The 24,865-nt window shown below is 38.3% G+C and overlaps 1 protein-coding gene across 1 annotated transcript in view; it reads right to left on the minus strand.

Moving 5' to 3' along the window:
• The window catches only part of COL19A1 (collagen type XIX alpha 1), a 300,284-nt gene that overhangs the window by 126,648 nt on the left and 148,771 nt on the right, over window positions 1-24,865 (minus strand). Inside the window, exon 16 of the mRNA XM_006770338.2 lies at window positions 13,129-13,182. Coding sequence (XP_006770401.1) covers window positions 13,129-13,182 — 54 coding nt within the window. The remainder of the gene's footprint in view (window positions 1-13,128; window positions 13,183-24,865) is intronic.

A 24,865-nucleotide genomic window follows, 5' to 3' on the forward strand; every position in this document is an offset into this window, starting at 1 on the left:
GATTTTTGAGGCAACTCCATACTGTCTTCCATAGTGGCTGCACCAGTCTGCATTCCCACCAGCAGTGCACAAGTGTTCCTTTTTCTCCACATCCTCTCCAGCACTTGTCGTTTGTTGATTTGTTGATGATAGCCAGTCTGACAGGTGAGATGGTACCTCATTGTTGTTTTGATTTGCATCTCTCGGATGATTAGTGACTTTGAGCAAAAAGTTTTATTGAATTATATCTACACTGAAAAATTCTTTCTGTATGCGATGACTATGCACAGAGCTTTGATTCCTACTTTGCCCCCTAAGTGAGTGGCCACGCCCCTTTTCTCCTCCCATGTGTCCTCAAGGTAGAGGTGCTGATCCATATATACACATGTGCATTTTCTAATCTTCGCTGGTACTTCTGGATTATTATTGTTTCCTGTTGCTTGCACATTCAGTTTCTCCCTACTCATTGACTTCCTTGCCTCAGTTTACTCGATGTAGTCAATTACCAGGAAAAATATTTTCCTTAACCTCTCCAAATGTGATCGGATGCCAACTCTCTTTATACCCAGCTTCTGAAAAGAATAGTCTCTAATTCCCCGACTTTCTCAATACTTACTACAATTCCCAAGACCTAACCTGTAAAATGTCCTATCCATCTCTGTGCAGAGCAGTGACTCTTAGAAACCAGCTTCATTCAAGATCACTGATGGCTTTGCCTCATACCCCAGCCTCTCTGATGCCTGAAGCATTTCCAATCAGCTGACCACCTCTCCCCTTTCAAAACTCTTCTTATTTTTCCATACTTTTAACATTCTCATTCACCTCTTAACCCGCTACTTTCAAGGTTATTTTCTTTCTGTAGTCTCTCTCTTGGCCATTCTACCCACGCGAGTGGCTTCGATTATCACCATAAATTGATGATTTCCTAATAGCAAACTCTGTCCCTTTCCTTATGATCTTAATCCAGATTTTAAAGGGCTGGCACATTTCTAATTGAAGATCCTTTCAGCAGATCTAATGCTATAGGCTTGGAATTGACTCCTCTTCCCCCAAAGAATGTTGCCCTCCAGAAAACCCTCCATTAAACTTTGGTTAATGCCACTATCACAATTTCAGATTTGATATGTCAGTAATCACTTTTTCCCCTGTTAATCATCACCCGAGGATATTTTTCCATTGATTTTTGAGAGTTTGGGAGGGAGGAAGGGAGAGAAGGAGGGGGTGACAGGAAGAGACAGAGAAACATCGATGTGAGAGACACACATTGATTGATTGCCTCCCACACATGCCCAGATGGGGGCCAAGGATCAAACCTGTAACCCAGGTGTGTGCCCTTGACCGGGAATCAAACCTTGACCCTTCAGTACTTGAGCCAATGCTCTATCCACTGAACCACACTGGCCAGGGCAGTAATCACTTTTGATACATAAGTCCATTGCCTTGTCTCTCTGCTCATTTTTTCTCTGATGTCTGTCCCATCTTGTCCCATTTCACTCTGTTGTTTACAAATGTGACACGATTTTAGTCTTTTATTATTTACTGATTAGACTAAAAGAACAGTTCTGTCATCTACTCTAATGTAAATACACCCCCTCTCTTTTTCTCTCTTGGTGGTGAAATTAATATTATCAAAGTTTTCATTATGTCTTTACTTCCACTTAAAAGCCATTGTGGATGCTACTTTGGTAATAATAGGGATTGTGTTTAATCTGCCTCTGGTGCAGATGCTATTGGTGCCAAGTTTGGTTGGTACCCAACTACCATGGTGTTGGCTACTAATGATTTCTGCCTGCACCCCTCTGCCTTAGTCTACAGGAGCTGGAGATACTGAAATGGTACTTTCCCTATCCCCACCAGTGTATTTTGGGGTATCAAAGCCTAGCTCCTTGCTCAAGATAGGATAAAATCTGTGATGCTTCTGATTGCCTTGTGGGATCAGGCTGAGACTAGACTTCTGAAACTACATTTTTGCCTGCATTATTCCTCCTCCTTTTTCTTCTTTCCTCACTTTTTTTTTTCAGGTTTCTTCTATAAATCATGTGCACAAGAATTCCATCTTAGATTATCCTTTTAGGGAAACCCAACCTAAGTCACTTCCATGGTACCTCATACAAAACAGGCACTAAATTTATTTTGCAAAATAAATTACATGTGCTTTCAATAGCTCTACTTTTCCCTGAAAAATGAAATATAACGTATTGAAAAAACTAAAATATTATCAAATTAAACTTACTTTGAGAATTCTGTGCTGTCACTGAAAGTAGCTCAAAATACTATGAAATTGCACAAAATTAAGGTCTTATATTATTTATTAGAAACATAATTTTCTAGCTTTCAAAGTCACTAGGTGATAAAATATTTCAAGTTCCAGATGTTTTGCATTTCTGAAAACTTATGTTAGTATTTCCCAAATTGATTAATAACGTGTAATTATTGGTTTTGGCAGCCACCCACACATGTATTCACTGTGTCCAAATGGATAAATAGCTTTGTACTTGACATTTCCAATGGTAAATGTACCAAGTAGCCACTTACGTATTCAGTGTGGTGTACTGAGTAAAAATACGGATGCAGGGGTATTAGCCTATCACCACTGTGGTGGAAAGTGTCCTCTCCTTTTCCATTCCCTTTAAGTGTTTGTGTGGCTTAGTAGGTAATATTTTGACTCCTTCAGAGAACACCTGTCACCAGGGTGCTTTCAAAGCGCTTGTGGCTTAATCCCATTATATACCAGAGGGCTGAATTATGATGAAACATAGATTTCGATGAGAATTTTGAGTGATTTGCTGGAAGTCACAAATTAACCCAATCCTACAGCTGGTAAAGAGCAGCTGTGACTCCCATCCCTGTTCCCCACTGATCAGGCAAGGCTGGTTCCCAACTGGTGCTGCCAGATAAGCAGGCCACAGGGACATAAATTGCATTCTTTACAATATGTGGAGACCTGGACAGCACCAACAGGACCTATGTACATTGTTCCTTATAATGTGTGGCCTTAATTAGAAAATAAAGTAGCTTTGGTTACATTCTCAATATCCTCCATTTTAAAGACATGCAAATCTAGACTTTGGTTTGGGACCACAAAATAACACATGGTGCTCCTTCTCACATAGAATAACTAAGACATGAATAGCCCTGCAGCCTTGGAGAATGGCTGAATGTTTCGGGACCTCAGTTCCCTGATTTGGTGGACTGGAGTGACATTACAGTTCCCTTTCATCTCTAACATAAAAAATGTGATGTCCCTGGTATGGGCCTTCCTCTCATGCCCCTCCCTCTGAAGTGGCTCCAGTCTCCCCAGACCTCAGAGCCTGGGTGTCTCCAGTTGGAAGGACTTCCCAAGAGATGCGATGCTATTCCCACAGCAGACACCAACCCTTAGGTCTGTTAATACAAACAAGCCATTCAGTGTCAGCATTCTAATTGAAAAACATAAAACATTGCCTCTTTACTAATCCAAATTACAGAGATAGCTTATGCAGCTCTTCTGTTACACAAATAAATATTCATTTAAATGAGTGAGAATGCTAGCTCCTATGGCTTAACACCTTACATATGTATTATTGAAACACAAACATTGGTTGTCATCTTTTTGTCGTGGCTGTTGTCACGGCCTTCCCAAGGTCCTTTGTCTTCTGTTTCAAGTGTGCTGCAGAGACTCACTAATTAGAGGGAAGTTTACCACGGTGGACCACAGGCACACTGTCATTAAATGGCTGTGATATTTAACTTGATCTAAGGGATGGCCTACTCTCACAAAGTCTGGGCTGCATCTCCCACGGTGTCTCTTTTTCACCAGTTCTAATTAGAGTGAGCTAGCAGTTGTCTCCCAACATCTTGTTCTTTTGATTTATTGTTCCCACCAGTCATGGAGTGTGAGGCAAAAGGGGAGGATTCTTGTCCTTGCTCCACAACTACTCCCTGGTGGACACTTGTCTGACATTAACATATTTTAGCTTCTTTCCCTCTTCTTGCCTTACTCCATTACTTCAGAAGCTAGAATGAGCAGGAGTGTCTGGGTGGCAGGATATTAGGAGAAGATTCTGAAGTACAAATTTTCAGATAAAGCAGACCGGTGTCATTCCTTGAAATTTTGTCAATGTTTTCTGAAATTCTGATTCTATATCTCGAGGGACATTTAACTGACAAGAACTCTGAAATGCTATTAAGAAATTCCACAAATATTAAATCACACCTAAATATGTGACACAGTAAATGGTGAAGTCACATGCTTAATACTAAATCACATGCTATTTGGGACCTCATCAATTAGAACTAGCACAGGAAGGTAATTTATAAATGATCTATTTTTGCCTTGAGAAATGTATCGTATGACAAAGGGACTGAGACTAGTATGTAATTCTTCTATTCTATACTGATTTCTCACTTAATCACTGAAATGAGGAATAAAACAATGGAAGCAAATAGGTGACTTCATACACACATACAACATATAGCACCCAAAGCACATAAGCAAGAACTGAGTAAAGTCAGGTTATAAATATGTATAACCTGTAAATATGATATATAGTGACACAGATACTTACAGTGTTTCAATGCCTTACATTTCTAGTACAAATGGTACTTCATACAAAGAAAATATAAATGCAAAATAAATCATTATATGATTTAAGATATGGTAGAATTTATACTACAGTTCATTTTTTCTCTCTAGGTGGTGAATTTAACTCAATAAGAGTTTTCTCAATTATATAAAATCACCCTTTCATAAGTATTAATTTTAAAAGTCCCATAGGTAAACTGGAGATAGCTAGATAATCCTCAATGATGAGTTTCTAGAAAGACAACAAGAGAAAGCCAGCAGTATCAGCCATTAAAACAATAGTGAAGGTTCCCCAAAGTGAGCTTCGAAGCTCTGCAACAGAAATGCAGTGATAATTGTAGATTTGATCATTTTTATCTTCTGACTCTCATTAGTTTTATAAATTCTACTAAGGTATTGGGGAAAAACTGCAAATCTCTTGGGACCTGAACAGGGTACACACTTTCCCAGTTACCCATTAGAAATGTCAGATAGGATCAAAGTTGCTATCTCTTGTAAACTCTCAAGGCATCCTCAAGGACACAGCCTTAGGAAATTTCATAGGAAGTAAAGTGGAAATTTAAAACATGCAATAAACATGAATTACTCATTGTTGAATAAAGAACCTCTAAAATGTTACATAAAATATGCACATTTACACATTTATATATGGATCCAAGCAAAAACGATGCTTCCCACCCCCCTCACCCCTATTCTACCTAGGACCAGAGCAGAATTATTATTTAAAACAAACTTCCTGTTAGCAATACAAATTCTTGGTGCAAGGACACTAGTCATATCTTTAGTGAGTGAGCAGAATTTTTGTATATGCTCACTGTGCATATTACAGGTCAATGTCAGTTTTAATACATAAAGATAGGAAAACAATATTATATTTCCCTCTAGTTAGACTGTGCAACTAACCAAATTACTTTGTGAGCTGAAAATTTATCACTGTTCATTCTTTTCTTCATAAGGCTCCTCCCCCAAATTCAGGCCCATGTAAAAGAATTTAATTGCAACTACAGAGAATTGTTAGTGGTTCTACCAGCCCCTGAACTTGCTTCATTGAAACTCTGAGGCTGTGGAGTTAGCACTGTGGAATAAGCTATCCTAGAGCGAGAAGAAATGCTTTTATACAATGGGGGGGTGGGCAGTCCTGACCTGCTTTACTGGCTTGCTGTGTTCTACGAAGCCGTCACTGAATATGGGTAGGCTATCTGGGTAAAATTTCACTTGAAAAAGATATCAAGTCCCATAAAAGCAAATAAGCTTAAGGAAAATTTTGCTTAGATGAGTTCTATAGCATGTGTTGATTTCACAGAGGCAGTGATTTTGTTGTCCTTTTTCCTAATGAGACTGATATAACTCAGGAATTATTAGAACATTATTTATATTACTTGTGTCTTCTTAGATAAAGGATATAAATTGATCCAGAAACAAGCCAAAAGAAGACCAAGGTTTTCCCATGAACACTTGGTGAGTTTATACATGATCAGCACAATGCGTGCACTAAATAAGCATTAAGGCCTCAGCTACTCCACAATGAAGACACCAATCCACATCTCTACTCCTTTAAATTAAAATTTTTTAGATATTTCATTTTATTATGAAGCTGGATCAACACTGGGCCTCATAAAGCTTCTGGGGTATTAGAACACGGGGGAGGACATACAGAGAAAGTAAGAATTCAGGTAAGAGTTCAATGAGATGGGTTCAATGGATGGGAGTGAAAATAGTCAATTTACTTTATATAATTTTTCTTGGCCAACTAGATATTCTCTTTAATCAATTCCTACTACTCTGAAGTTATATATAAACAGCTTCAGATAACTAGTCTTGGAATGAGAATCATGACAACAGGTAATTCATAACCAGCACTCTCCTTCCAAAAACTCTGGGGGGTGGGTAGGGTTATTATAATCTATTTTCTAAATGAGGACACTGAGGCACAGAGAGGGTGAGGAACTTGCCTAAGGTCACACAGCTAATGAGTGGCAAAGCTGGGACTTAAATTCAGGCTGTGTGGCCCTAGAGCCTAAACATCAACCCCATGTTGCTCATATCCTAAGAAGCCAACAGGCCTCCCAGACTTTTGCAGGATTGACCATCATATTCCTACCTGTCGAGGAAATATGACCCATTTCTTTGCCATTAAGACTGGGCTGGTGTGAAGGGACACATCCTGTAAGGGTGAGAGCTACCTATGTTCAGGTTCTCTGTGCCATTTAGAATGCAGGGAATCCTGACCCCCAGACACAGGCTTCAAAGCTGGCTTCGAGCAAGCACTTCAAAGGAAAGTAAAAGATGCCCAAAAATGTTGGAAGGAGGGTTAGTTGCCCTGAAATGAAAAAAAAAAAAAAAGAGAGAGAGAGAAGGGAATGGGAATGGCTGGAGGAAAAATAAAGGAGGCACAAGTATAGAAGCTAAATTGAGAGCGTGGTAGAAGGAATTTAAAACTGAAAAATTCTGTTTAGGACCCAGCAACAGAAATGCAAGAGTGAGGTGTCATTTTGGTCCAACCAAATAAATTTCTGTTTGTGGAAGTAAGTAGAGCTGATTCACCAAATGTTTGTGTGAGGTTGTTTTTTGTTTTTGTTTTTTCAGAGACCTAGAGCGATTTCTTTTAAAAAGGCCATGGTAGTTTTATACCAACCTTAAAATTAAGATTATTCAGTCATGCACCTTATCCTATCTAATAAAAGAGAAACATGGTAATTGGCGTACGACCGCTACCCTTCCCATTGGCTAATCAGGGTGATATGCAAATTAACTGCCAACAAAGATGGCGGCTAATTTGCATACATAGGCACAATGATGGGAGGCAAACGGGAAAGACGGAAGAACGGTGGCAGGCAAGAGCTGGGGGGCGGGCATACCAGGGGGCCCCAGGCATGGCTGCACCCTTCCAGTGCAGCTGTGCCTGTGGCCCCGCCCCTCCTTTCATGATACAGATCCAGGGCCAGGCATGGCTGCACCTGCCTCCAGCCAGGGATCGCCATTGGAAAGCCCGGCAGCAGGCCAGGCAACACCCCCAGCCTGGGGTGCCGGTGATTGCTGTGGGGATCCGAGGAAGAGAGAGCCAGGGTGCAAGACCCCCAGGGCCAGGGGTGCCAGCTGGCCTGCAGCCCCCTGATCTGCCATGGCGAAGGGAGGGGCAGGGCCCCAGGCACGGCAGTCAGTCACTGGGTGCAGCTGTGCCTGTGGTCCCCTGATCTGTGATGGTGAAGGGAGAGGCCGTGCCTGTGCCCCCGGATATGCAATCTTGAAGGCAGGGGCAGGGCAGCAGGCACGGCTGCACCTGGAACACCGGGTGCAGCCATGCCTGCGGCCCTGATCTGCTATCAGGAAGGGAGGGGTGCAGCCATGCCTGGGGCCTCCTGATGCGATGCGAAGGGAGAGGTGGGGCAGCAGGCATGGCAGCATCCTGGGCACTGGGTGCACGTCCAGGGTGTAGCCTGCCTGCGGCCATCTGATCTGAGATGCGAAGGGAGAGGGGAGGGCACAGGCATGGCAGCACCCATGGCATCGGGTGCTGAGGTGCCTGTGGTCCCCTGATCTGAGATCGGGAAGTGAGGGGCGGGGTCCCAGGCACAGCTGCACCTGGGGGACCTAATCGCATCCCCGGCAACGAGGCAGGGAGGGACCCAGAACAGCGGAAGGCGTCCTGCCTGGCCGTGGGGGACCGATCATGTCCCTGGAGATGAGGCAGGGAGGGACCCAGAACATGGGGAAGCCAGGTCTTTATTTTTTTTTTTAGATTGTGTAATTATTTATTACAAATAAACGGTGGTTTCACATCTGTCAAAAACGGGTCCTCTTTTTACATGTGTGTGCAGGTTCTGATGTACAAGAAAGGGTCATGTGCTTAGTTCATCCAGGCAAAGCTCACAGGTACATCACTAATTACTTTAAAAATAGAATGATCTCTTTTGAACCAATCTGTTTAGATTCATGATTAGTAAAACAGTATGGCACTAATGAAATACAGTGATAGGAATTAGGAAGTGTGACACTGATGGTTCTGGGCATGTGAAGGGTGAGGGACAGAAGGGTACACACGGCCTTCCCTTCAGTTCTGCCGGAGAGATGAGCTTCGAGGATCCAATCTGCTCCATGCCCAGAGGAGGTGGGTGTGGTCAGTGGCTCTGTTACAGAACTTCTTGCCAAGCAGAGACCTTACCCGACCCACAGGAACCTTTTTACTCCAGAAAACAGAAACAGCCAGTTCCCAATGTGCATGGGAAAACCAGTGTACCCTCCTGTGCACAGTGTCCTGATGGGGTGACGGGGGAGGTTGGTGAGGGGAGCAGTGCAGAGTTGTTAGGCAGCTGGAGTGGGAGTGGAAATGAGTCCCATCCCACCCCACTGTTCCTGTTTGTCTGCCAGCTGGGTCAAGCATCAAGGGGAAGGGGGTTTTATACTCACTGAAAGACTACTGATCCTACCGGGAAACCAACCTCTTTACTGTACTGTTGTAAATATCATGCCCTTTATATCCTGTATATTGGCTTCTTTTAAATAAAGTGAAATGTCTTAGAAAAAAAAAATAGCAAGACAGGGCGGGACCCAGAAGACCCATATGGGAGTGCCACTCAGCCAGAAGCTGGCTCATGGCTGGCCAGCGCAGTGATGGTGGCAGGAGCCTCTCCCACCTCGTGGCAGCACTAAGAATGTCCAACTAATGGTTTAGACCTGATCCCTTGGGGGCCTAAGCCTTTAGTTGGACATCCCCCGAGGGCTCCCTGGCTGCAAGAAGGATGTCTGACTGCAAGGTTAGGCCTGATCCCCCTGGGAGTGGGCCTAAGTCAACAAGTGGACATCCCCCAAGGGGTCCTGGACTGTGACTGGGCACAGGCCAGGCTGAGGGGACCCCCCCGCCCCCGCCAGTGCACCAATTTTTGTGCACTGGGCCTCTAGTGTAACTATAAAAGAGAAATCCAAGGTTATTTTAAATTAAAACAATTTTTTTATATTTTGGGGGATTCTGTTAGGAATATTAGGAAATCCTATAAGGAATCTATATCTTCGAGGGAATGTTTATAAATGCCAGTTCTTTTGAGATGTTCATGTAAATGTCAATGAATATGCTCAGCTCTGAAATTCTTCACTTTCCACTAAGATACTTTTCTGGGGTGCCCTCTAGTTCCTACCCTTATCCCTCCACCAAATTTCCCACTGATGCCTCTCCTTTCTCACAATCCACCATTTCTCTCATACCTTTTCTTACAATTTATATTTCCAACGAGAGGCCCAGTACATGAATATGTGCACAGGTGGGGTCTGGCTGGTCTGCCCCAATTGGGGCCGATTGGACCTGGCCGGCTGGAGGGAGGGGATGTGGGAGATTGGCCAGCAGGCTCCACCCCCTATTGGGGTGAGGGGGCCGACTGGGGGCAGGGCTGGCTTGGGGGAAGGACTGTGGCAGTTGACCAGCTGGCCCTGCCCCCTGGTCGAACTCCTGGTCGAGGGGACAATTTGCATATTAGCCTTTTATTATATAGGATGCTCTCCTGATTATTCAACTAAAACCCCTCAGCTGGCACCAATTCCAACCACCTCTTTTCTTATCCATCATCTCTGTTACAAATTTAAATCCTATTGAGCCCTCCTTGCATCTTGAACCTCTCTTCTGTTGACTTATTGGCCCTACAGTGTCCTGGCCCTCTGCCCTCATGACGTTTTCTATTATAAACTCCAATGAAATGTAAAAACTACTGGCCTTACCTTTAAGTATGTGTGTATGTATATATATGCACACCCACAAATATATTTCTGTGCCTAAAAGAGCTGAATTCTACCTAACTCTCGCACAGGGAAGAAACAGTGGCACTATATGGACCTAAATGTAAATATGGAAGCACGCTCATTTCTTAAATTAATTAAGCTTTCTTTCAAGTAGCTTATAAAGCAGATTATATCACTGAGAATATTTAAAAATAATCATTTGTAAATGTGGATAATGTCAATAATACCTACTTGTAGCTACCTTTTCTTGATAAATAGAACACCTGTAAAAGACCAGTAATAATGACAAACCATGTCTTACAGCAGCTTTAAAGTCTGTTCTTGCCAAACCAGTTTGGCTCAGTGGATAGAGCGTCAGCCTGTGGACTGAAGGGTCCCAGGTTTGATTCCAGTCAGGGGCATGTACCGGTCAGGGGCATGTACCTTGGTTGTGGGCACATCCCCAGTAGGAGGTGTGCAGGAGGCAGCTGGTCGATGTTTCTCTCTCATCGATGTTTCTAACTCTCTATCCCTCTCCCTTCCTCTCTGTAAAAAAATCAATAAAATATATTTTTTTAAAATAAAATCTGTTCTTTAGTTTCTTACACTGTGTCACTCTTGATAGAACAGAAAATAAAGGTAATATAAAATGACCTGGACTCTGCATATTTATAAATGGAGTAAACTTGCAGAGAACAATGGTTGAACTTTATAATTTGAATAAATTCCTCCACAATTATCATGAAGAATAGATAAGTTTAATTTATTCTTTAACCCAACTTCTGAAATGTAAGCTTTTCTAGGGTACAATATCAATTTCAAGCATTATTATTTTTAAAAAAGCCTCATTTGAATATTTTCTTTATTTTAGCTAGTATGACAAAGACTCTCATAATTATCTTACAGGCCAAATTAAGAAATGCAGGTGGGAAGGAAGTAGAATTCAAATGTATTTGTAAATTATTTGATTATCATGCCACAGGATATCAATGGTAGACCCTGTTCTAGTCAGGATTCATTAATGATTTGAATGAGTACTTAGAGGGGAAACTCATTAAAATTTGAGATATATGAAACTGGGAGCTATTTCACTGGGGAAACAAAACAAAAAAGCCTTATGGACTAATCCAGAAGATGAAATTTAACAATGACATGGATCAATTTCTACTCAGTGATTCAAAAGGCAACTGTACAACAAGATGGGTGACTATATGACTTGGCAGGATTTTTCATTAAAACAAAAGAGGAGGAACTGAATTGACCACATCTGTACGTGCAAAAGTGCAATACCATTGTACCCTTAAAAATCTGTTAAGAGGGTAGGTCTCAGGTTAAATGTTCTTCTCACATGCACATGCACTCACATACATACATGTACACACATGAGCTATGCCATCTCAAATTACTTGGGAAGTATAAGTGGTTTTTTTAGTTAGAACTGAGAAATCTGTTTATTATTATTTTCTAGTTTATTGAGTTATACTTGATAATTAAAAATTGCACATATTTAAGGTATACATCTTTATGATTTGATATATAGTTACATGTTGTGAAACATTCACCACAGTCAAGCTAACTTAATCCAGCCATCATTTCATATTTACTTTTTTTCGTGTGTGGTAATAACACTTAAGATAGACCCTTTTAGCAAATTTCAAGTATATAATACAGTATTGTCAACCTATGTTGTACATTAGATCTCCATAACTTATTTATCTTGGATGACTTAAACTTTGTATCCCTTAACCAACATATCTCCAAATCTCTCTCCCCACCCCCACTAATCATCCTCTACTCTCTGTTTCTATTAATTAAACATTTTTAGATTTCACTTATAAGTGAGAATATGCAGTAGTTGTTTTTCTGTATCTGGCTTATTTCACTTAGCATAATCTCTTCCAGGTTCATCCATGTTGTCATAAATGGCATGATTTTCTTTTTTTAAAAAAAGCTGAATAATATTGAATTTTGTGTGGAAAATATATATCTTTCTTTATACATTCATCTGTCAATGGACATTTAGGCTGTTTCCAGATCTTGGCTATTGTGAATGGTGCTATGATGAACAAGAATAAATATCCCTATATTATTTGTAGAAATTATAACATTTTGTCTTTCTGATAATAGCCATTCTAGTATATATGACATCTCACTATGGTTTTGATTTGCATTTCCCTGATGAATAGCAATGTAGAGTACCTTTTCATATACCTGTTAGTCTTTTATATGTCTTCCTTTGAGAAATGTCTATTAGGTCATTTGCCCATTTTTAAATAGGATTATTGATTTCTTTGTTACTGAGTTCCTTATATATTTTGGACATGAATTATAGAGTATAAGTTATCACTAAATTTCCAGGAAGGAGCAGTTATTAGAAGGAAAATGTTCCCTGGATGCTGAAGACTGCATTTAATTCAGAAACAGATGCAATATACACCTTGGCCATCACTGTGAGAACACAGAATAAGAAGCTCAGAAATTAACTTCATAAGCTCATTTCATCTAGTTCTCTGCCCAATGGGCTAAATGCTTAAGACAGCCTCAAAGCACAGATCTAAGATAGTCATTTTTATCACCAAGACTATTTACATTTTGATTCAGATAGATTAATGAACTCTTAAATGGAGAGGGGCTAGAGAGTTAAAGGGGAAACTACTGTACACATTTGTGCTGCCAATCTTGAAAATATATATAGAATTTTCTGAATTGTCTCTGTCAAAATCTCAACTTTCAGCTCAAAACTCAGATTTCAGCCTTCAGACAGTTGATCCTTTCCTTATGCCTCTCTGCTTGCTATATTTTGGGTTTATTTCGATTAGTGTCAGAAATAAGGAACCCCTGGATTAGCAATGCCTGCCAGTTGTTCCAAGTTTACTTACCCTCTGACCCTCTTTCCCAGGAGGACCTTGGGGGCCTTGAATCCCCAGGGAACCCTATGAGGAAAAAAGGACACATGTTAATGGCCTGTTTCATGTACACCTGCCTCACAAAGAATGTTGTGAAAATTAATACCTACTGTACTGTTCAAACAAAACTTTTAAAGTGATTTGAGCTCTTCCAAGATTAGACTATGTAATATATTAATAACGATGGACTGTCCTACTCTGAATGGTCTATCTTTAGAGTTAACTCCAGAAAAGAAAAAAGGTGACTCGAAACCTGGTGTGAGGCCCAGTGTTCACTGCCAGTGAAAACTCCCAGAACCATGTTTCACCAAACTAATGTTTGCAGGCAGAAAAATATATATTTAAACACTATAAATACAACTATATTTTCAGTGGAGAGTAGCTCTGTAAGTATCGCTAAGAAAACACATGGTTATGAGAATGGCTTCAACATATGTCTATTCATAACATTTAATTTTTAGTATCATAGACATTATTTAATACTTTCTCATAATTTTGCCAAGTGGTAGGGGAAATAACCATTTGTTCAGATCATAAAAAAAGGCCCAGGAAATGCCTGTTGTTGTTAATCTGAAAGTTAAGTCTCCTGATTCTTACAGATAGTTACTGTTACACAAAAATTTCGATTCATCATGACACTCAAACTGCTGGTTATATAAAATCTTCAGCAGTTATTGCTAAGTTGTTACTGCTCTGAAAGCTTATTCTTAGTATCTCCTGATCTTCCTCCTTCCTTATTCACCTGCAATTGTGGGAGATTTAGAATGCATCCTCCATACATTCCTGCCTCAAATTTCTTTTTCACATCCAGTGACCAAGTCCTTGTAATGCATTTCCAAAATATATTTTGGATCCATCTATACCTATTCTTAATGCTCCCATTATCAATTCTTGCTTGCTCATCTGTAAGAGCTCCCTCATTGACACTAGACACAGACTCACCATTCTCTACATCACAGCTAAAGTGACCTTGAGAAAACCCAGCCTGACCTTCCCTGACTTTCCACATGAAGAGACGGTTGCCTGTTTCACAGTCTCATGGTGTCTTATACTTGTCCTTTAAAGTACTGGCCACAAGGTCATTTAAATGATTGTTCATGCAATGATCTGTTTCTCTCACAAGACTCTAAGAACCATAGCAAAATCTGTGTCTTATTCATCATGGGATGTGCTTATTAATGTCTGAGTAAAAAATAAAATTCATATAAAGAAATCAATTAACTGCTTTTGGGTAAAGGCCGTAATTTTGAAATGATTTTGCAAATATTTATGGCTAATTGATCATCTATTAAATGACTTAAATGGCTTGAATAAATGAGAAGTCTAGTACTATATATTCAAACAAACCTGGAATCACCTTCATTTTAAAATAAACATTCTATTGTCACCCAATTTAAAAATAATTAGGATTCATTTTTATAATATGACCTTTTTATTTAAAAGTCATGGCTACTGTTAAACTAAAACATCTGATGTGCTTGTAATGACCTATTATTATTTATCATGTATATATTCAATTTTTCCTTTTTTCATAAAAACTAAATTTTCATAATGTTGTAAAGCATAATTTTACTATCTAATTTTATTTTGAATAGAAAAAGGTTATAAACAGGTTATTTTATTTTTTCATTCAGTTAGGTTTCATTTGACTAAAGTCAGAATTTAGTATGAATTGTTGAAACTAATTTTCTAAAAACATTAGTACAAAAAATTCTGCACATAAGACCAACCCACAGTATTTCCTATAAATCTTTCAGACTCTTCCATAAAACACTAATAAAGTGTAGGTATTTATAATTTTCAATTCTCTTATCTTCTTTGGAAAAAGTTACCATTACAGGGATATATGCAGCTTATGTTTTATTGATTTAGGCAGGAATAAAATCCTGGGAATGAAAAAAAGTTCTTTTTGTTGCTAGGAAAGTGTTATGTAACCAAGGAAAGTTGGCTTATTAGGCCAACACAAGGTTGGTAAATTCCTAATGTGTATAAGAAAACAAATGCTGAAAACCAAATATAATAAGTATTAATTACAATATAATTACAGGGAGTTGTGTCATTATTTACAAGAAGGACATAATCTTGGCTCTAGATTAAATGCTTCCCTCTTACCCTTAGGAAACTATTATAATTTCATGACTAGTCAAACTTATATATAACATTTTTGACATCCATCCAAATGCTGACAGCCCTTTCAGTGTTTTTAAACATGAGCCACTAAAAAATACACACACCAAACATTCATCAATGGAGTACAATTAGTTCTGAGCCACATATAATAAAAGTTCCACTTCCTTTACTTTCTGAAGAAGTTACATAACAAAAGCTTACATAATGTAAAAATATTAAAATTGATTTAAAATGTATTCAGGAGAGTAAAAATTATATATGAGAATGTTTTGTGAGCAATGTCCAGACAGTAAGACAAAGTTCACTCACATATACAACCCACTTCTATGCCTCTTGGATCTTTGTGATTCTGAATCCTCCCTTCACCCTTAACCTAGAGTTAGGACCTATTGGAAATTATTTTTAATCTTTAATGGATTATTCACTATTTGAATTATTCATGACCAATTTTAATTGTAGCCACATTGTATTAATGTTCAGAATATTTTTGAGCTACCCTTTATCAAATATTAATTGAAATTTACAAAGAAAAATTATATGATATTGTCATTAGTAAAGCACAGGCCAACCAACTGCGGAAAAATCATATTTTTTACGATGCATTAAAATTTGGTGATGATTTATTATTTAAATTATCCAGCTCACTACTCCTCTCATTTAGTAAAGTCTAAAAATGGACTTACTTACCACATACTATGACAATTATAGATACACTGAAGCTCCAGCTTACTTAAACTAAACTTGGGTAGAGCTCAGCATTTGTCTCAGAACTCTCCCACAATTCATTCTTACTATGGTCTTGTAAATGCCATTATGCATGTATTTTACTTATTTTAATTAACTAAGATTTCTAGAGGATTACTTATCTATTTGTTAATTAAATTGGAGTGATTTTGGTTAATAAAATTATATAGGTTTCTGCCCTGGCCAGTGTGTCTCAGTGGTTACAGTGTCAGCCTGAGCACCGGAGGATCTTGGGTTCAATTCCTGGTCAAGGGCACATATCTGGGTTGCAGGTTCAATTCCTGCCCCCTTCAAGGCATGTGTGGCAGGTAACCAATCCAATCCACGTGTTTCTCTCACATGGATGTTTCTCTCTCTCCCCTTTCCTCCCTTCCACTCTCTAAAAATTAATGGGGAAAAAAATCCTTGAGTGAGGATTAACAAAATACAACAACAAATTATGTAGGTTTCAGGTATAAAATTATACAATACATCATCTGTATACTGTATTGTGTGTTTACCTCCCCAAGTCCAGTCTCCTTCCATGACCATTTATCCCCTCTTTACCCTGTGCTACCTCCCCCACCCTCCTTCCTAGAGGACAGAGGAATATTTTTTTCTATCTTCTACCACACACAGAAGAGACTCAATAAACACCTAGTAAACTGAAAGAAAACACAGAGATAGAATAATAGTAAGTGGTGGTGGTAGGGAATAGGTTTCTGCTGCCCATATAATCATATTCATTTTCAAAACTTGGACTTGGACTTTAATACCACATTGGAGAGCCTTCAGTCTCCTCTTCATTCTTCATATAAAGTGATCATTTCATTCTCTGATGCCTTACAGGTAGTTTATTTAAGAATTATCATTTACCACCTATGACATCGCCTCTGTTATGGAACTTATTTAAATTTCTGACCACTACTTAAGATTTAACAGATTTATACCATTTCTCTAGTTAGAGAATCATATCTTAAGTAACTCTGTGCACATGGCACATCTGCATAATGCATACATTATTTTCTTTGATTTAATTGGCGAAGAATAATGCCTATCCATTTCTTTCTACTTTTTCCATCCAGTTAGTCTGCTATAAAATAACTGTAAGTTGGTTTATTCCCAAATTCCACAAACGTAAAGATTTATTGCTTTTTGGAAAGAGAAACTTGAGAATGTATTTAGGATAGGCATGATGTAAACATCTGCATGTGTCTATCAGGCTTTTTTTTTTTTAAGTGAAATTCTGGACAATAAAAATGTTGACCAATAACAGAATTCCAGAGGCTGTTACCTCTTTGGGTTAGGATAAAAATATCCACAAGCAGTCCAATCCAGCTACGCCATTCTAAGTCCCACTGCATACCTATTACAGAGGGTTCCGTTTCACACAGCCCTCTCTGGAAAAGCGGCCGATTTTATTTAAGACAGACTAGAGCTTATCATCAGGGAAGCTCCTGTAAATATTTAACTGGGAAATTACTTAGAATTAACTGGTTCAGAACATAATTTTGAAGTGTTTAACAAATACGGCAGATGTTTAGTAGAGTTAATAGGGTAGATTAATTGCATGTGAACACATCTTCATTTGTGAAAAGAGGCAAGCTATATTCATAACTTCTCAATCAAAGAAAGGAGCTCAAGTGAACAAGGAGAGTTTCATTTTAATGTATTATTTGCACTCCCTTGCCAGGAATGCTGAGGAACATATGATACCTAAAACTGACTTCAACAAAAATGTTATGCAAGTAAGTGTATTTTAACTGTTATGATTATTGCTTTAGAATATGCTTCATAAACTTGAAACATAAGATTAAGCAAAAACTGAATAAATTCTTAACATGCCACTACGGCATTTTCTGTGTTTCAAATAGAGTGTATAAAATTGAAGTTGAAAACAGAGTTTTTCAGTGTTTATAGAAAGTTTCATGCTTTAATATGAGAACAATGGGAACAAATTTTATAAGTTGGAAACATCAGAACAGACTACAAAAAACAAATAAATAAAAATATAAAAGGCATACAGTCCAGTCATGGGAAGAGATTTTCATATTAGTTCCGAGAAGTGGCATTTAAGACTTTATGCTTGTAAATTAAAGGAGCAACCAGTTTTATGTTATTTCACAGAAGTATAATGACACAAGAAAGAATTTCCCTCAGGGTGTGTAAGTATTCAGAAAGAGAAATTCTATGTTATATTTCAAAAGCCTATCATTTTATCATAAGCAGTTGTCAGTGCATGCTAGGAAATAGATGTCTTTGAATAAAGAACAATAGAATCTCTTCCATCTACTGAAAGAAGCCCTTCAAGCCTATCTAGTAACACTGACAAGAGAAAAATAAGAACTGTCACTAGAAAGAATACTCTATGAAATATCTGTGTGGACAGAAATGCTTCAATCATTATCATTTACAGTAAATAGATTTCATAACCTGATGGACAATTTTACCCTACCTTTGACAATTTAAAAAATAGAGGTCATTTGTAGTGCTTTCAAAACTTAACTTCATTCTAAAGTCCTGGCAGCATTTTAAACATGAGACATAAATGAATTATGGTCCCATGTGGATGCAGGGATAGATTTTAACAATAATCTTTTTCTATGCTTTTTGAACTCAGAAATCACATTTCTTTTTGTTATATAGATTCTGAAATAGCAAGTCCTCATCACTACTGATTCAGTCAATTAAACTAAATGTATTATAAATTAAGTAATAGAATATATAGTCTGTAAATTTAGATTTTGTACTTTCCTCTAACAATGATTTTTGCCCTTATTTGAGACATTCCACTTCATAAATTGTATATATTCTTGGTTCCTTTCCACTTTGCATATTATCTAGCATAATGGATTGCATTTAGTAGGTGTTAAATGGATGAATGACTGCTAAGATTCTGATTCTTTACACTTTTCTTGGTACTTCTGCTGTAGTGAGAACATTAATTGTCATAACTACAGAAATTCTGATTTAGAAACTTACATTATTCATCAAAGTAATTCAAGTATAATTCTTATACTTCTATATGAGTAAGTTTGTCCTTCATTAGAGGAAGAAATACAACCTGAATTCTTTGATTTATCTCACAGTGATGAGCATTAACTACTTAGTTTTTTAAAAACAACATGAACTAAAAAGATTAAAGCATCCAACCAAACCATTTATTAATAAGAAATAGAACCAATCAAGTTACTTAAAATATTATCATTTAAAATAATGTAGTTTCACATTTGGTAATTATTCTTGATTTACTTTCATTTATTTGTCATAAGTAATTTCACATTTTTGTCATTTCATATTTATAATTATTCTTGACTATGAAAAACTGTGTAGATTTGCTTTATTTTGATGCTAAACTAATACATGAAGTCATTTGATTTCTGTGAACTCAAAGATCTGTTGACAAGTAAAAAAAAATTGAAAGGCTATGGTCTGTCAAATCTATTTGTATCATGTCTTAATGATTTATGAGGGAGAATATATATGATTGATTCAGTTTTAATGATTAGTCTGATCAAATAACAGTCTGTATTTCTGGACTGGATTTTCCACAGGTGAGTGGCCACATGGAAACATGGTCCCATTGCACAAAGAGGGAATAATCTACACACAGGCTGTTTTTAAATGTATTCTGATGTTTTCCGAGGAATGGACAGCATGATAGAAATGTAAGTCCAACTTTAATATCCTCAATAACTTTTGTGTTTGGGTTATGCAACACAAGTGACCAGAATGAAGAAAACTTAATCTAGTAATTTCAGGGTTAAAACATAACTCATTACAGAGATGTTCACACATCACATGAAAGACTCAGGTATGTAATGCAGATAACTGTAATGATGATTTATACAATATCAGGCTAAGTTACAATTGAGTAAGCTGGTGAAAACCAAACTTTTAAGAGGGGAAAATGCTGCATACCATAATAAAAAAAAATTTCAATATTAAAAACATACATTTAAGTACTTTTTCCTATGAAGTAAGACTTAACTATACAGTGCATTTTGGTAATTTATGTACTAACTAATCAGTAAAGTAGTTGCATTACCTATTTATCAGCTTTTTATAGATATGTTTTTATATTGATAAAAAAGACTAACCCTTGAAAATGTTAGAATTGTCAGACTTAGTTAAATATATCTGAGGGATAACTTCTTTTTCCTTTTAAAAATCTTTACCTAAGGACATGCTTATTGATTTTATAGAGAGAGAAAAGGACAGAGAATTTGATCTGTTGTCTTTTCATATTGGGGATCGAATCCACAACCTCGGTATGTGCCCTGACCAGAATCAAACCCCACAACCTTTCCGTGTACAGGACGATGCTCTAACCAACTGGCCACAATGGCCAGGTCTCAGTAATGTACTGTATATTGTAGGTCAATGGACAAATCAGTTTTACATACATATTTCTTTAAACACAACCATTTAGAGATGGAGTAAAACATTTACCCTTCATAATCTCATCTACTTAATGATTGAATAACTCAAGGCTGTGTCAGAGTAACTTCAATTCAGTGCCAGTGGCATTAATAAGATTAGTTGTGATGTGTCATATTGACCCTTCAGGATGTTGTTCCTATGTCACTCTTCAATCTGCTGGTTTGGCAACACGGTGTGTTTTCCACGTAAGCAGAACTGATTTATCAAAGCCAAACAAACCACTTCATTTTCAAGCTAGCGATCAAACACTAGACTAGAAAGTTAGCATGAAAGTAAATTACAATTAATGTTTTCATAATATTTCTATAAAATGGAGGAATCAGAAAGATATTTTCAAGCTACTGAAAAAGAATAGTGCATTAAGGGAACAAATCAAGATAATTTGAGAGTCATTGTACTAATATACAGCTATAACAAGCATACAAACATATTAAGGGAACAAATCAAGATAATTCGAGAGTCGTACTAATATACAGCTATAACAAGCATACAAACAGGAGTGAGTAAAAAGACAATACTAACAACACATAAAAAGACTTTCATACTTGCACAGAACCAAAAGGTAGAAGCCCATTGTCATTTTAACAAATCATTTGAAAACCTCCACACACTCACAATAACAGGATTTGTTTTTAAAAGATATACAATGCATAAGAGAATTGTTGAGGAAGAGGTTAGAGAATTGGCATTGAGTGCCTGCTATTATCAGAAATTCCACTAGTCATTTTACATAAGTGATTTTATTTAATTCTAACAACCCTAAGAAATAGAATTTTCCCTTTCATAGATGAGAAAAACTTCCTAAAATAACACTGCAAATAAGAGAGGGACCTGAACTGAAACTCAAGTATGTCTGACCCAAAACTCTATCCCGCTTTTCAATGTATTCTACTTCCACTTCCAAAGAAATATTTGGAGGATAACATTTATGTGAATAGGCATCGTCATAGTGCCTGAATGGAGTTTCAGGTCAATCTCACCAGATGTAAAACACAGCATCATCCTTTATGTTTTTATACATAAAGGCATTAAACTTTGCAGAAAATATTAGGAAACTAAGAAGTGGTTGTAAAACAGAGTGGCATTTCTATTAAAAAATGGGATGAAAAATCAACAACCTGATTGAAAGTAAAAATAACAAAACCCCAGAAAGTCATCTGAGGATTAGAATAGGTGGGGAGATGAATGGGGCAGTAGTAAGGTTAGCAGTGTTGTGGTAAACAAAAGAACAACCATTTGCTAGGTTTTGTTTTTAAAAGGTATACAACGCATAAGAGAATTGTTGGTGACAATTCTCCATCGATTAGTTTGCATTTCTACTTGTCTTGTGAGCCACTAACTGCTCTATGTTCTGAACTATCTTTTCACCCTTCAGGTAGTTGTCTATCCAAAAGGGGGCCTAGAAAGTTCCAACTTAATTTTGGCTCTGCCACCTAGATGCTCTTGTCGACTTGACTGTCATGGTCCTAGACTAAAAAGATAATGGCCTCTTGGTTTAGCACATTGCTCACTCAGCACCCATTTGGCTAACGTGGGGGACAGAATGGGTCTCTGTAAGATTTATTAAAATGTCCATGTCCTTGTTGATGAATTTAGATTGCTGCCTCACATCTAGGGGAAAGATCAATTCAGAAACTTAAGGAGAAAATAATATGGCTTTCTAAGGTGAATTTGGGTAATTTATAGGATTTTTCAGCTGGTTGGGTCTGGGATCCTATGGGTTGGCCTCATCTACTTGTTTGGGGTCATTAATGGTAGCCCTCATTAAATTCCATATGAGACAAACTGAACAGTTTTGGTCCCAGCCTCTGTTTGTAGGGATAATCAGAATGGTTGATAGAGTAGCATACTCACAGGAAAATTTGTCAGAAGTCAAGACAGTAACATAGAAAAGAGGGAGGAATATTGTTGGGAGACAATGGATCTTTCCAGGGTCTTTCATGTTCCTTCATGTCTTATGAGGGAGGTACTAAATGTCATTTTGTTCTGTACTCTCTTTCTAAGGCTGTCTATATAGAAAAACAAAGGGCAGGTTTGCTTACTGTTCAGAATAATAAAGAGAATGTCTCCCGCTGGGGCAAAGAGAAGGTTCTCTTGTAGACTATTATGAAAGACTTGGGTTTCCAGAGCATGGAGTTCTTCAGCTGTGACACAAACATACTGCGTGTCAGTACCTATGGATTACTCCTGCGGCCTGGCAGCAAGGCAACCAATGGAAACAGGAAGCTCATGCTCCCGCTGCCATGAGCAATGCCTCTTTTCTCTCTGGCTCAGTCCATGAAACTGTGGCAGGCAAAGCTGCAAGTAGGATAAAATTTCATACCTTTCACAGTTCTTGACACTGGTAAGTCAAACCTTGCTCTATAATAGGAATATATCTGATTTAATTAAACTATTCTTTATATTTAACATCTAACCTCTTAAAATAATGTGATGAAATGGAATTTAAAGAAAAATTGTTCTTAAGAAGTACAAATTGGCAGTTACAAAGTAGTCACAGGGATGGAAAGCACAGCATAGGGGATGTAGTCAACGATATTGTGATAACTATGAATGGTGCCAGGTGGGCACTGAAAATATCAGGAGGGCCACTTTGTAAAGTATATGTTGTCTAACCACTATGCTGTACACCTGGAACTAATACAAAATAATATTGAAAGTAAACTGTAATGGGAAAATTGAAAGGAGTATTATTAAAGGGTATCTACTAGATCACAGATAAATTTCTTTAGGGAATGTAGAAAAGGGAAGAATAGAATTTTAGAGTTGGAAATGACATTTGAAACCATCTGTTTCAACCCCTAAAAATTAATAGGTGACATGACCAAGGTGAATAAATAAACAAAAATAGTTGCATATCTCAGGGCAGATTTTGGGTTTCTCATAGCCATTATATCTTTATTTCTCAAAAGATGACTTTAATAATGGATTAAAATATAAAAAGCTTCTGGTTATGTCTGCAGTATAATGAACAGAAAGTAGGATTCTTCAAGTAAGGAGATAATTCCAGTTGCCCACAAACATCATGACTCACAAAATGATAAAATAAATAAATAAATAAATAAAAATAAAAATCAGGGGTAGTAAGTGACATCAGGATTGCCATTGCTGAAAACTTTTAATATAGGAGAAGGTGAGTATCTGCCCTAAAACCTGCTCTTTGTTATGATGTGTAAGTCAGAACTCTTAAATTATCCTCTAGATATTTTCACTGTAGGATTTAGTGATATTTTACTTTAATAATATGTTCATCAGTGAAAAATATCTGTTTCCCCTACCTATGAAGAATAAATTTATTGAGTAGCTACACTGCATCAACTATTTTTAATCTCTGGTGGTACAGCTATACATAAGATAGACAAGGTTGCTGTCCTCCTGGAGGTTATACGAGAGATAAACAACAAAACTTAAATTTAGTTTACATTTAATAGTTTATTTCAAATGAAAGAATTCTACCCATAAAGAGACCACAATTATATAAAAATTCTCTTTGAACATTTCTCAGCAATTACTTCATGAAAACCTCTAGGTTTATTTCTATCAATATATCTACCACTGAATATTAAGCATCCTATATAATAAAGAGGGAATATGCAAATTGACCATCACTCCCCCAAAAAGATGGCGGTGCCCACAGCGGAGGCTGAGTTCTCCTAAGAAGCCTTAACAAGCAATCAGCAGGGACCTGAGGCTGTGCCCCCCTCTTCTGCCCCCATGGGGCTTGACTGGGGACCTCAAGCCATGCCCCCCACCCTGGTGCCAGGCTGGGGGACCTCAGGCTGTGCCCCCCACCTGGTGGGGCTTGACGGGGGGCCTCAGGCCATGCCCCCTGCCTGTTGGGGCTTAACAGGGGACCTCAGGCTGCACCCTCTCTGGTGCCAGGCAGGGGACCTCAGGCCACGTCTCCCACCCATCAGTGCTTGTGAGGGACCTCAGGCTGCACCCTCCCATCTGGTGGGGCTTGACGAGGGACCTCATGCTGCACTTCCTGCCCCAACACTAGGCCAGGGGACCTGAGGCTGCAACCCTGCCCGGCGGGGCTTGACGAGAGTGGGGCCGGCCGGGTCTGGACCTAGCCCAACAGGGGTTGGGTCAGCCAGGTCTCGGTCTCATGCAATTTTGAGGTGCACGTGGGAGAGAAACCAAGATGGCAGCATAGGTAAACACCGGAGATTGCTGCCTTGCACAACCACTTCAAAAATAAAACTAAAAGATGGAATGGACATCACCCAGAACCACAAGAAGGCTGGCTGAGTGGAAATTCTACAACTAGAAGGAAAGAGAAAAGCATACCGAGACTCAGAGGAGGCACAGTGTGGAAAATACAAAGGTGCGGAGGTACGCGCGGCGGGCTGGTAGCTGAGGGTGCAGTTGTCGTTTTCAATCGGGAGGGAGTCTCAGATTCTAAGCTCCA

This window comes from Myotis davidii, unplaced genomic scaffold (assembly GCF_000327345.1).
Source record: "Myotis davidii unplaced genomic scaffold, ASM32734v1 scaffold803, whole genome shotgun sequence".
Taxonomy (NCBI): domain Eukaryota; kingdom Metazoa; phylum Chordata; class Mammalia; order Chiroptera; family Vespertilionidae; genus Myotis; species Myotis davidii.